Source organism: Musca vetustissima, unplaced genomic scaffold, assembly GCF_032173495.1.
Source record: "Musca vetustissima isolate MV318-11 ecotype Yass unplaced genomic scaffold, APGP_CSIRO_Mvet_v1 utg266168, whole genome shotgun sequence".
Lineage (NCBI taxonomy): Eukaryota > Metazoa > Arthropoda > Insecta > Diptera > Muscidae > Musca > Musca vetustissima.
The window spans coordinates 24,395-36,728 of NW_026881680.1; the positions used below are offsets into that span (position 1 = coordinate 24,395).

Consider the following 12,334-nt stretch of genomic DNA (forward strand, 5'->3'; position numbering starts at 1 on the left):
TTCGGTTGATTTTAAGGAAAAGGAGTGCCACAGCCCCTATATTTGTCTTGATTTAAACGAAATTGTTCATAGCGTATTAAACTGAGTCTGGAATGATATGTGCTAAGTTTTGTACAAATCGGTTTAGATTTAGATATACCTCCCATATATATGTTCAGCAGATTTTATGCAAATGTTGCACAAATGTTGTCCGATTAAGACGGAATTTGGAATACCATAACGTATTAATACTATAATGATGTCAGCGAAGTTTCGTTGGAATCGGTTATGCGCTGAGTTTCGTTAAAACCGGTTTAGATTTAGATATAGCCGCCGATTGTCCGATTTTAGGCAAAAATGGAACATCAATACTCTTATATATCTTTCGATGTATATGAAATTGTGCATAGCATATCAAATTGAGTATAGAATGATCTGTCTGATGTTTTGTTGACATCGGTTCAGATTTAGATATAGCTCCCATATGTTTGCCGATTAATACGAAATATGGAATACCGTACCGTATTATCTCTGTAATGATGTATGCGAAGTTTTGTGGTACAGATTTAGATATACCTCCCATATATATTTTCATTCGATTTGTATGTAAATGGTGCACCAAAGAGCCAATGATGTTTGTTCGATTTGCACGAAATTTGGCAGAGGGCATTGAATTGATTTTAGAATTATGTGTGTTAAGGTATAATTTTAATTGGTTCATATAACTATGTAGATCACATATTTAATTTCGTCCGAATCCATTCTTTGTACAAGTTTCTAGATAAAACCAGAATGGACCCTAGAAAGATCAAAAAGGTTGTCTATTCTTTGGAGAGCTCTACGGAATACTCTTCCAGCTTCCCTTCACCACTTTAGAGATCTTCTGTCAATTGAAACACCTTGAATGTTTGCCTATCTACAAAATTGTCCGTGTAGGTCTTATATCTATAGAGGCCTTCTGGAATCTATAGAAAACTTGTGGGAAGTACTTAAATTTAAACCAGTAAGGAAAGTAGTAAAGTCGGACTGGGCCGACTATATGATACCCTTCACCACTTTGGGTATATTCTACATATGTATCCTACCAGACGTAGCTTGTTATTATTATAGACGTAATTCAGTATGCTATGCTAAATTTCGTGCAAATCGAAAGATATATAGGGTCTTTGATGCACCAATTACTTTAAATCGAATATATATGAGCTATATCTAAATCTGAACCGATTTTCACAAAACTCTGCACACACCATTCTAGACTTAATTCAGTGCGCTATGCCAAATTTCGTGCAAATCGAAAGATATATAGGGACTTTAGTGGACTATTTACCTAAAATCGGACGAAAATATATATATGGGAGCTATATCTAAATCTGAACCGATTTTTCCCACTTTAAATAGCGTTCGTCCTTGGGTCAGACAAATGAGCTGTGCCAAATTTCATCCAATTCGGATAATAAATGCGACCTGTACTTTGTTTACAATTTAACATAGACAGACGGACGGACGGACATGCATAAATCGACTCAGAAAGTGATTCTACGCATATTCTCAAAAGGAACCATGGGTCTATCTCGATTATTTTTCCCTGTTACAAACATATGCACAAATACATAATACCCTGTACCACAGTGTGGTGAAGGGTATAAAAAGACCTTCAGTTAATGTCTTGAATCAGCAAAATATCGACCATAACTAGAAGAACTCTGTAAGATCTTTTATCTATAGAAAAGGTGTTGGGGTCTCTTGGTGACACCTTGAATGTCCCTTACAAATAAAATATCGTTGGATGAACATCTTCTCTCTGCAGAAAATTGTGGTTATCAGTTGGAACCCCAAATGTGATTGCTTGATAATACCTGTAGATTAGTGTATGTATTACATTTTATGTAGTCATAAAAAGCTAATTAATGAGGAAATTAACGAATATCTCAGTACATTGTAATGTAATGTAATTACATACTTATATTCGTGCGTACATATATTTACGTATAAAAAACTCTTCGTGTTGAACAAAATAAATGCAAATTATTTAGTTAGTTACATGTCGAACTTAAAAATATAAACATGTCTCAAGAAAAAACCCTCCCTTCGACATTACAAAGCGTTGCAATTGAAGAACTTTTCGAAATACCCTCTCGAATACCAGACGATTTACAGGCCTTGAAATTATGGATTGAACAGCAGCCTCACTTAACAGCTCGTACAGATGACCAATTCTTATTGCAATTTCTGCGCGGCTGTAAATATAGCATGGAAAGGGCCAAAGAGAAAATCGAGCGGTTCTATACAATGAAGACTAAATTTCCCGAAACCTTAGGCATTTATGATTTGGATAATGAGAGATTTCGTCAAGTGGCGCGGTTAGGGTAAGATAATCGACAAAATATATACATTTTATTTTAGTATATAATAATTGTATTTTAGCTGTGTTGCCCCCTTACCCATACCCCTCAATGGCGATGGCTGTCGCTTGGTCATGGGTCATTTCAATTATAATCCTCAGGAATATCGTGTTGAGGAGATATATCATGTTGGTTCGGCCATGTATGAAATATTTCTCATTGATGATCCCTATGCCTGTATTTGCGGGATAATTAACATTGTCGATATGTCCCAGGTTACGATGGCACATTTATTACATGAAAATGCAAATTTTCTTAAAACCGGCATTGAATTTATAGAAAGTGCAATGCCCCTGAGAAATAAGGCCGTTTATTTTGTAAATGTTTCACCGGCAGCTGCACAATTTTTCAATTTTTTTATTCCCTTATTTTCGGAGAAATTAAGGAAGAGGGTGAGTAAAAATGGAAATAAAAAAAATAAATATTGCAAATTTAATATTTTTCTAAACCTTTTTAGATTTTCATTTGTTCCACCTTGGAGGATTTGAAGCAACACATACCACTCAAATATTTACCTGAATATTATGGTGGTGAAAATGGTAGCATGGAGCATCATATCAAGGCCCTGAAAGCCAAATTCGATGAGTATAGAGAATATTTCCAGGACAACGTTAATTATGGTGTAAATGAATCATTGCGACAAGAAGAGTCTTCAGATGTGGACAAATTATTTGGTCTTGGTGGTTCATTTCGAAAACTGGAAGTAGATTAATTAAAAAAATAAAAGTAACAAAATTGGGATAAAGAAAATATTTGAAGAACTAGTTACTGTGTTATTTTCGAATAAAGAAAAGAAGTTGGTAGGAGCTGAATTATTCTTCAGAAAAATACATCGAAGCCTATGATAGGAAGCTTCCAAAACATTTTTGATACATAAAATGCCATATATCAGCAAAAAATTCTACAAGTGAAGATTTTCCAGATATATTTTCTTAGTAAAAGACCTTCATAGTGTCACCAAGAGACAGAAGAACCTCAACAATTCTTCTAACTCTAATTCCGATCCTATAACTAGGATTCTTCCATTTATTGTGACAAAATGTTCTTTCGATATAAGATCTTCCAACGATATTTTATTGAGAGAACTCCAAGGTGTCACTAAGAAACAGAAGAGTCCAACACTTCTTCTTTAGATAAAATTCTTTGAAGAGTTCTTTCTAAATTTGAACCTAGAGGTCTTCCATATATCGACAGCATTTTAATTAGAACGAAGACCTTCCAAAGATAATTTATTGGGAAGAAACCTGTAAGAGGTCATCAAGGTCAGAAGATGCCTAATACTTCTTCTTCTACGAATAAAATACATTTAGAATTCCGTATCAGAATTACAGAAAATAAATCGTCTAGATATATTTTATTAATAAAAGACCTTCATGTGGTCACCAGAAGGTCTGGTTTATATATTTAATTTAATTTTATAATATATATGTCTATAATATTTTATATTAAATACAAGGCTTTCCATAAAAAACCTTCTCCAATGTAAATACTTTCCACAGATCCCCTATAATAAGGAGCCTTCAAACCGTATACCTTTGGGGATCTGTTATAGATAGGAGACCCCCAAGAGGGCTTCTACAGAAAATAGCCCTTTTAGAAATTGGTTCCATACATATACAGACTAAAAGTCATGTGGAGATATTAAAAACAGTAAGGAAAGTGGTAAAGTCGGACGGGTAGTAAAGTAGGACGTTGCGTTTTAGAAAGACCAGACCATGAAATTGGATCCATAAACATATCATTCTGCAACCTATACTAAATTTTTCATTTGGTCAGATATAGAGTTGCTTCTTACAATGGGACAAATTTATATAAATCAATTTAAAGCAACTATCAATCGGACACCCGTTGATCTAAATCTGAACCCATTTCAACAAAACTTGGCACACGTTATTTTATAGTATCTTCAGTACGTTGTGCAAAAATTTGTGCCAATCGGAGCCACCTAGGGAGTTTGGCGCAGAATTTATATCTAACTTCTATATAGTTATACTAACTTCAGTACGTTGTGCGAAATTTTGTGTACGGACGAAAATATATATGTAGAAGCTATATCTAAATCTGAACCGATTTCAACGAGAATTGCCAGAGATTAATTTATATTAACTACAGTTCATTGTACAAACTTGTGTAGCAAACGGACAAACTTTGGGTCTTTAGTGCAGAATTAACATAAAATCGGAATATATATTTTCTTCCGATTTTATGGAGTCTATGTCTAAATCTGAACCGAAACTTAGCACACATCACTCTAGACTTAATACAGTGCACTATGCAAAATTTTGTGCAAACCGAAAGATATATAGGGACTTTGATACACCATTTACCTTAAATCGGACGAAAATATATATGGGAGCTATATCTAAATCTGAACCGATTTTCACGAAACTTAGCATACATCATTCTCGACCTATTCCATTACGCTGTGCCAAATTTTGTGCAAATCGAAAGATATATAGGGACTTTGGTACACCATTTACCTTAAATCGGACGAAAATATATATGGGAGCTATCTGAATGAAAATCTGAACCGATTTTCACGAAACTTGGCACACATTATTCTCGACCTAATTCATTACGCTATGCCAAATTTTGTGCAAATCGAAAGATATTTAGGGACTTTGGTGCACCATTTACCTTAAATCGGACAAAAATATATATGGGAGCTATATCTGAACCGATTTTCACGAAACTTAGCACACATCATTATAGACCTAATTCATTACGCTGTGCCAAATTTCACACAAATCGAAAGATATATAGGGGCTTTGGTGCACCATTTACCTTAAATCGGACGAAAATATATATGGGAGCTATATCTAAATCTGAACCGATTTTTTCCAATTTCTATAGGGTTCGTCCTTGGGCCAAATTAAGTGACCCAGGGACGTACGCAGAAGGTTTTTTTCACAGTAAATTTATGTTTGCAACAGCGAATTTCTTAATTTTTTTGTATGGTTAATAGACATTCAAATGCTCACCAAGAGATTGAATAGCCCCTACACTATTTTCTATAGATAAAATATCTTAAAGAATTATTCCTAAATCTGAACCGACCTTTTAGTTGATCAATATATCGAAGACACATTCTTCAGAGAGTTTGCTAGATACCTTCATGGGATCACCAAGAGTCAGAAGAGCCCCAATAGTTATTCTATAGATAAAATACATTTAAGATTTCTTACTAAATCTCAACTGACTTTCGAGAGGTCTTCCATATATCGAAATCATTTTCTTAGGAAAGAAAATCTTCCAAAGATATTTTATAGGTATGAAGCCTTCACCAAGATATAAAAGAGCCCCACCACGTTTCTTATGAACCGACTTTCTAATGGTCTTTCATATATCGAAATCATTTTGTACAGAGAGAAGATATTCCAATCATATTTTATGGATAAGAAGCCTTAAAGGGGTCAAAAAGATATAGAAGAGCCCCACCACGTTTCATATGTAGATAATATAGTTTTAAAAGTTCGTTTTTTAAGATCGATCCTCTACTAATATCAGACATAAGAACTTCTTCAATTTAAATACATTTCGCAGGTCCTCTGTAATTTCCACGTCTCCAAGGAGTCTTCAATACTTATTTGCTCGTCAACCGAAGCCATCCTGGTTTCTGTATAGATAGGTATATTATCTATCCCAAGAGGGTTTCTATATGAATAAGGCATATATGGCTGTATAAGGCAATAGAGCTTCTATAGATAGAAGACCTCCAAAGGAGCATTCTATAGACCACCAATGAGCCTCTTGTGACAGAACGCCCAAAACGGGACTTCCAAGACCTCCAAGACACTCGAGGGTTATTTTATATTATGATAGAAATCCATCAAACGGTGTTTATAGACAGAAGACATTGAAGGGGTTCTATCTATGGAAGGAGTTTTCTATAGACAGAAAATCTCTAATTTCTCTTTTTTATATACAAGAAGAAGATAGAAGACCTGAGACTTGAAAGTAGATTTCCCAGAGACATTCTATAGAAATAAGTTGGAGACCTTTTCTCTATACAGAAAAACCTTCTTCAGATAGAAGATTTTCAACGGGCGTTTTCATAATGAAAGACCTATAAGGGACCTTTTACGGATAAAATATCCTGAGGTGTCTGTTAGAGGGAAAACTATCAAGGAATGTTTTAAAGACAGAAGACCTTCACGGGGTTTTTCAATCTATGATAGGTGATTTCTATTGAAAGAAATCTCAACCCTGTCTTCTACATGTACAAGAAGAATGTAGAAGACCTTCAACGGAATTTTGTGGGCAAAACTGGAATCTTCTAAAAATGGGAGACTTGAAAGCGGTCTTCTATAGCTAACTACATAGGATTTTCTAAAAATATAAAACCTAAAAACCTTTTTTAAGCTCTTAAGGGGACCCCACCCCATTCTCGGTTTCAAAAAATTTAATTTTGTATTGTATTCAAGAATATCTCTATGAAATATCAAGTGCAAATCTTGAAGATATAGCCGATTTATTGTACTGGCATCAAGTGACGACAAGAGGGCTTCTCAATCTTTAATCGATTTTTCTCCAAACAGCGTTGGCGGGCACGATAACTCAAAAACTAATAATCCGATTCCAAATCTTGGGACGTTTCTCTGTGAGTGTATAACTATCGTATGAACTAGAATAAATCCAATTTGTCAAGATCTTCTTTATTTTTTAACTTAGTTTGTGGTAAAAAATAGGCGATTTTCCAAAAATATTTTTTTTATAATATTTACAAACCTTAACAAGCTTTAGTATTGATTTACCAGCCATTGAAAACAGGTCTTTTTTCATAATTTCATTCATTGTTTATTTTTTCTCATATTGTACATGTATTTCTCTCTCTCTCTCTCTCTCTCTCTCTCTTTTGGCAATATCAAATATATTCCTTCAAAGAAAAAAGCCAACACCATTCATTGTGTGGCTGTGTTTTGTTTTAGTATCGTCCTCTGACTCTTTCCTCCGTTGTTGGTTGTTTGTTTTGCAACCGTTTGTTTGTCTACGGTATCTCTTGTTTACAGCCGCGTGCTCTTCACTCAATTGATTGTGATTAGTTTTGCATTCAATTGTTTCTTTATTTTAAACATTGTCACCCACCTCTGCATTGGTGTTATATAATTCGCATATGTATTTTCCAAATTATTTCGATATAAATGCCAAATGCAATATAGCAAACAAGTGTTGATGCGAGCAACAAGCTCTACCGAATGTTCTACATTGCACAGGATTTTTATAATAACGCAAAACATGAACATGTAAGTAAGACAAATCGAGACACGACAAAACAAAGAAGAAAACATAGAATGAAAATAGAACCATTTAAACGACAAATAGTTTATGTGCCATAGAAAACCCGCCACCACCACCACCCAACACAACTTGTTTCTGTAGGGTCAAAAATATATTAGCAGACCATTTTCGATATATGTCCCCATACAGGGTGAGAGAAAAAACTGCAACCAACTTCAGACTGCTGTCATTTCTAAGCTACTCGTCCGACAGCTTTTAAAATTATTCCAGTGAAAGCTCATTATGTTGTTTACAAGCGTACAAAAGCATTTTGGTGAGAATTTTCCAGAAAAAAGTGATGGAATTCAAGCGTCATAGTGTGATTTCTTTATATTTGGCTGGAAAACCACAAGTGGCTATCGTTAGATCACTCCAGCATTTAAATGTGAAAAAATCTTTTGCGTCTCGTATCATCGCTCGTTACCGAGATACTGGTAGCGTACTCCGACGTCAAGGAAGTGAACGGAAGAAAACAGCAACATCAGCAGAAACCCGCGTCGCAGTGGCCGAAAAATGGCTCGTGAGCTGAACATATCGCAATAGTCCATTCGGCATGAGCTCGGGGTAAAACCATTGAAATTCCAAAAAGTGCAAGAACTTACACCGCAACAATAAGAAAATAGACTCAAAAGAGCTAAAGATTTGCTTCGCTGGGCCCAAAATGGTGAACTGTCGAATTTGGTTTTCTCCGACGAGAAAACATTCGTTGTCCAGCAGCTTGTAAGCAAACAGAATGATCGTGTTTACTTGCCAAAGAGATCAGCTGAAAATGTGCACCTTCGGTTGGCCACCAGAACTCAAGCGCCGGCCATAGCGATGGTCGCTCTCCGCTCGTACATTCCAACAGGACTCAGCACTATCGCTCTCAGCACGTAACAATTATGGCGTTTGACTTTGTTGTAGTTTTTTTATCTCACCCTGTATAACTTATCGATGTTTTTACGTGTTGGGCATGTAAAGGATTCTAAATGTATTATATATGTAAAGAGTATTAAATATTTAATTTTCTATGGATTTTAATCTACTTCTAGCTTTCGAAATGCTCCACCAACTCCATATAATTCATCAATATTAGCAGAGCCACCTTGACGCAAAGATTCATCTGTACCATAGTTAGCATTCTCTTTGAAAAACTGCCGATACTCATCAAATTTAGATTCAAGGGCACGAATATGATCCTCCATCGAACCATTTTCACCATCATAATATTCTGGTAGGTATTTGAGAGGTATGTATTTTTTCAACTCCTCCAAGGTTGGATATAAAAAAATCTATAAGAACATAATAAAATATAAAAATATTTCCCATTAGTAAATAATACCCTGTACCACAGTGTGGTGAAGGGTATAAAAAACGAAATATCTCACCCTTTGTCGTAACTTTTCCGAAAACAATGGTAACAGTAATTTGAAAAAACTCGAAGCTATCTTGGGGATATTAACAAAATAAATGGCTTTTATACGCAAGGGTAGAGATTTTTCAAAAAATGTAACCATGGTTTTTAGAAAAATTGGATTTGCTTGCAGCACATGGGCCATTGTCACTTTGGACATATCAATTATGGTGACAATACCACAGATGCCAGCATATGGATCATCTATGGTAAATAATTCATAAATGGCAATACCAACATGTGCCATTTCTTCTGCGGTGCATTCTTCGGGATTATAATTGAAATGATTCATTACAAGGCGGCAACCAGTGTCATTTAGAGGTATGGGTAGGGGGGCAATACAGCTACACGAGGAAATAAGAGCCAAATAAAATTCCAATAGAAATTTTCGTATTAAAATTGATTTATCCTTACCCCAATCGAGTGATTTGACGAAACCGTTCATTGTCAACATCATAAATACCCAAGATGTGTGGAAATTTCGTCTTTAGTGTATAATAACGATCGATTTTCTCTTTAGCCCGTTCCAGGCTATATTTACAACCACGTAGAAATTGTATTAGAAATTGATCATCGGTTCGAGATTTTAGATGGGGTTGCTGGCCAATCCATAATTTCAGGGCATCCAAATCTTCTGATATTCTTGTGGGCACTTCAAAAAGTTCTTCGTTGGCAATTTTTTGTAATATTGAATTGAGTGGTTTTATATGGGCCATGTTTAGTGTTGAAAGTACGATTTGTAACTGAAACCTGAATATGTGCAATGTTTTACTTTGAGTTTTTGTTTTAAAGTTCATTGATTATCGATCATTAAAAAAATAATACTAATTAATTAACAATATAATTATTTGTGTGTATTTATGTATGTAGGTATGTATATAAATTATTGTTAAACTATTTAAATTAAATTAGTCCACAAATACACGTGATGACCTAAATTATAAATCTGATTTTTTTGAAATATAAACCAGTAAGGAGTATAGTAAATGTAGACGGGGCTGACTATATGATACCCTTCACCATTTTTTGGTAGGACCGACGTAAATCAATCCATACATATGTCATTCTGCAACCTATGCTAAATTTCATTTCATTCGGGCAGATTTATAGTCGTTTGTGAACAATGGGATAGAACTATGCAAATTATTTGATTATTTGGTGTCCAATGAAGACGGACGAAAATAGATATGGTAACTATATCTAAATCTGAACCGATTTCTACAAAAGTTAATACACGATTAGATTCAATTTAATACGATATACAAAATTTCGAATCAATCGAATGAACTTTGGGAGTTTGGTGCACCATATGCATAAAATCGGACGGAGATATGTATGGGATGTATATATTTAATCCAGTAAGGAAAGTAGTAAAGTCGGGCGGGGCCGACTATGTGATACTATTCACCACTATGGGTATATTAAACAGGACTATTAACATGAAATTGGATGAACTAAAATATGCGATATTTATCTAAATGTGAATCGACTTCGATCAATCCATAAACATGTCATTCGTTTCTTACAATGGGACAAAAGTATGTAAATCGACTTCAAATAAATATCAATAGGACATCCGTTGTGCTATGTCTGTACTTCTAGAAAACGCAACTATGTTATTCTATGCTCAATTTTGTACGTTGTGCAAAATTTGATGTCAATCTGACAAACACGTGAATATATATGGACGAGAATATATATGGAAGGTATATCCAAATATGAACCGATTTCAACGAAACTTGTCACAGGTTTGGTTATACTAATTTCAGTACGTCCCATCTGCCATATATTGGTTCTTTGGTGCGTCAATTTCTTAAAATCAATCGATAATATATAAGGGAGCTATATCTAAATCTCAACCGATTTTCACGAAACTTGGCACATATCATAGGAACTTTGGTACATTAATTACACAGTGACACATTTTTCAACTTTAAAATCTTGAACCAATCGAGACCCCCAAAATCTTGAAGCTTGTGATGGTGGAAGAAAATCCCTAGCTGGGTTTTGCATTATTAGCTAAGGTTTTCTTTTAAATGAATTTTTAAAATATTCGACTGGAGGTGGATTTTAACACAATTTTCGAATAATACGTACTTATTATTGAGTCTATATCTCGTGAACTATTCGAAATATTGCTTTTCTCTCTTAAGCAATATTCTTCCTATTAATTAGATCTAAAAATTTTTTCTTGAGATAAAATCAATAAAACATCACCATCATACTGAAAATAGCACAACTGCAAAAAAATTAAAATTTCGACATACTTTTTCCATGTTTTTTCACACTTATTTCAGAAACTGCTACTGACTCGACCAAACAATATATGACAAGAAGATAGCCAATAGCAAATCAAACAACTCTTCTTAAAACCCCGATTTCATTGGTTGACTCCTTCACATAGTTATAGCCTCACAAATTCATCAAAATGAGCCAAAGAAATTCACTCCCAATTGTATGTTTATAGAAATAAAAATTGCTATGCTTTTTCAATAAATAGGTACAAAATTAAAGTAAAAATTAAAATGTTTGGGCCCTTTGGTTTTTTTTGAAGACATGTCGCAGCGATATATGAACAGGGTCATTCTGCAACCGATACTAAATTTTTCATTTGGTCGGATATATAAGTTATATCTAAATCTGAACCGAATTCAGGAAACTTAACACACATCATTCTAGACCTAATTCATTGTGCTGTGCCAAATTTCGTGCAAATCGAAAGATAAATGGAGACTCTGGTGCACCATTTACCTTAAATCGGACGAAAATATATATGGGAGCTATACCCAAATCTGAACCGATTTTCAAGAAATTTTACACACATCATTCTGGACTCAATTCAGTACGCTATGCCAAATTTCGTGCAAATCGGAAAATATATAGGGACTTTGGTACACCATTTACATGAAATCGGACGAAAATATATATGGGAGCTATATCTAAATCGGAACCAATTTTCAGGAAATTTTACACACATCATTCTAGACTCAATTCAGTACGCTGTGCCAAATTTCGTGCAAATCGGAAGATATAAAGGAACATTGGTTCGCCATTTACATGAAATCGGACGAAAATATATATGGGAGCTATATCTAAATCTGAACCGATTTTCAAGAAATTTTACACACATCATTCTGGACTCAATTTAGTACGCTATGCTAATTTTTGTGCAAATCGGAAGATATATAGGGACTTTGGTTCACCATTTACATGAAATCGGACGAAAATATATATGGGAGCTATATCTAAATCGGAACCGATTTTCAGGAAATTTTACACATCA

General features: G+C 34.5%; 2 protein-coding genes across 2 annotated transcripts; one reads left to right on the plus strand and one right to left on the minus strand.

Moving 5' to 3' along the window:
- Window positions 1-2,043: 2,043 nt before the first annotated feature.
- LOC133327638 (clavesin-2-like) lies at window positions 2,044-3,093 on the plus strand. The gene is made up of 3 exons (XM_061536161.1): window positions 2,044-2,345; window positions 2,404-2,773; window positions 2,839-3,093. Exons 1-3 carry the CDS (start codon window positions 2,044-2,046, stop codon window positions 3,091-3,093), a joined length of 927 nt encoding a protein of 308 aa, XP_061392145.1.
- Window positions 3,094-8,674: 5,581 nt separating this feature from the next.
- Window positions 8,675-9,767, minus strand: LOC133327639 (alpha-tocopherol transfer protein-like). The gene is made up of 3 exons (XM_061536162.1): window positions 9,466-9,767; window positions 9,026-9,395; window positions 8,675-8,929 (listed from the first exon to the last, which is right to left on the minus strand). The coding sequence occupies exons 1-3, from the start codon at window positions 9,765-9,767 to the stop codon at window positions 8,675-8,677; spliced, it is 927 nt and encodes a 308-aa protein (XP_061392146.1).
- Between the last annotated feature and the right edge of the window lie 2,567 nt (window positions 9,768-12,334).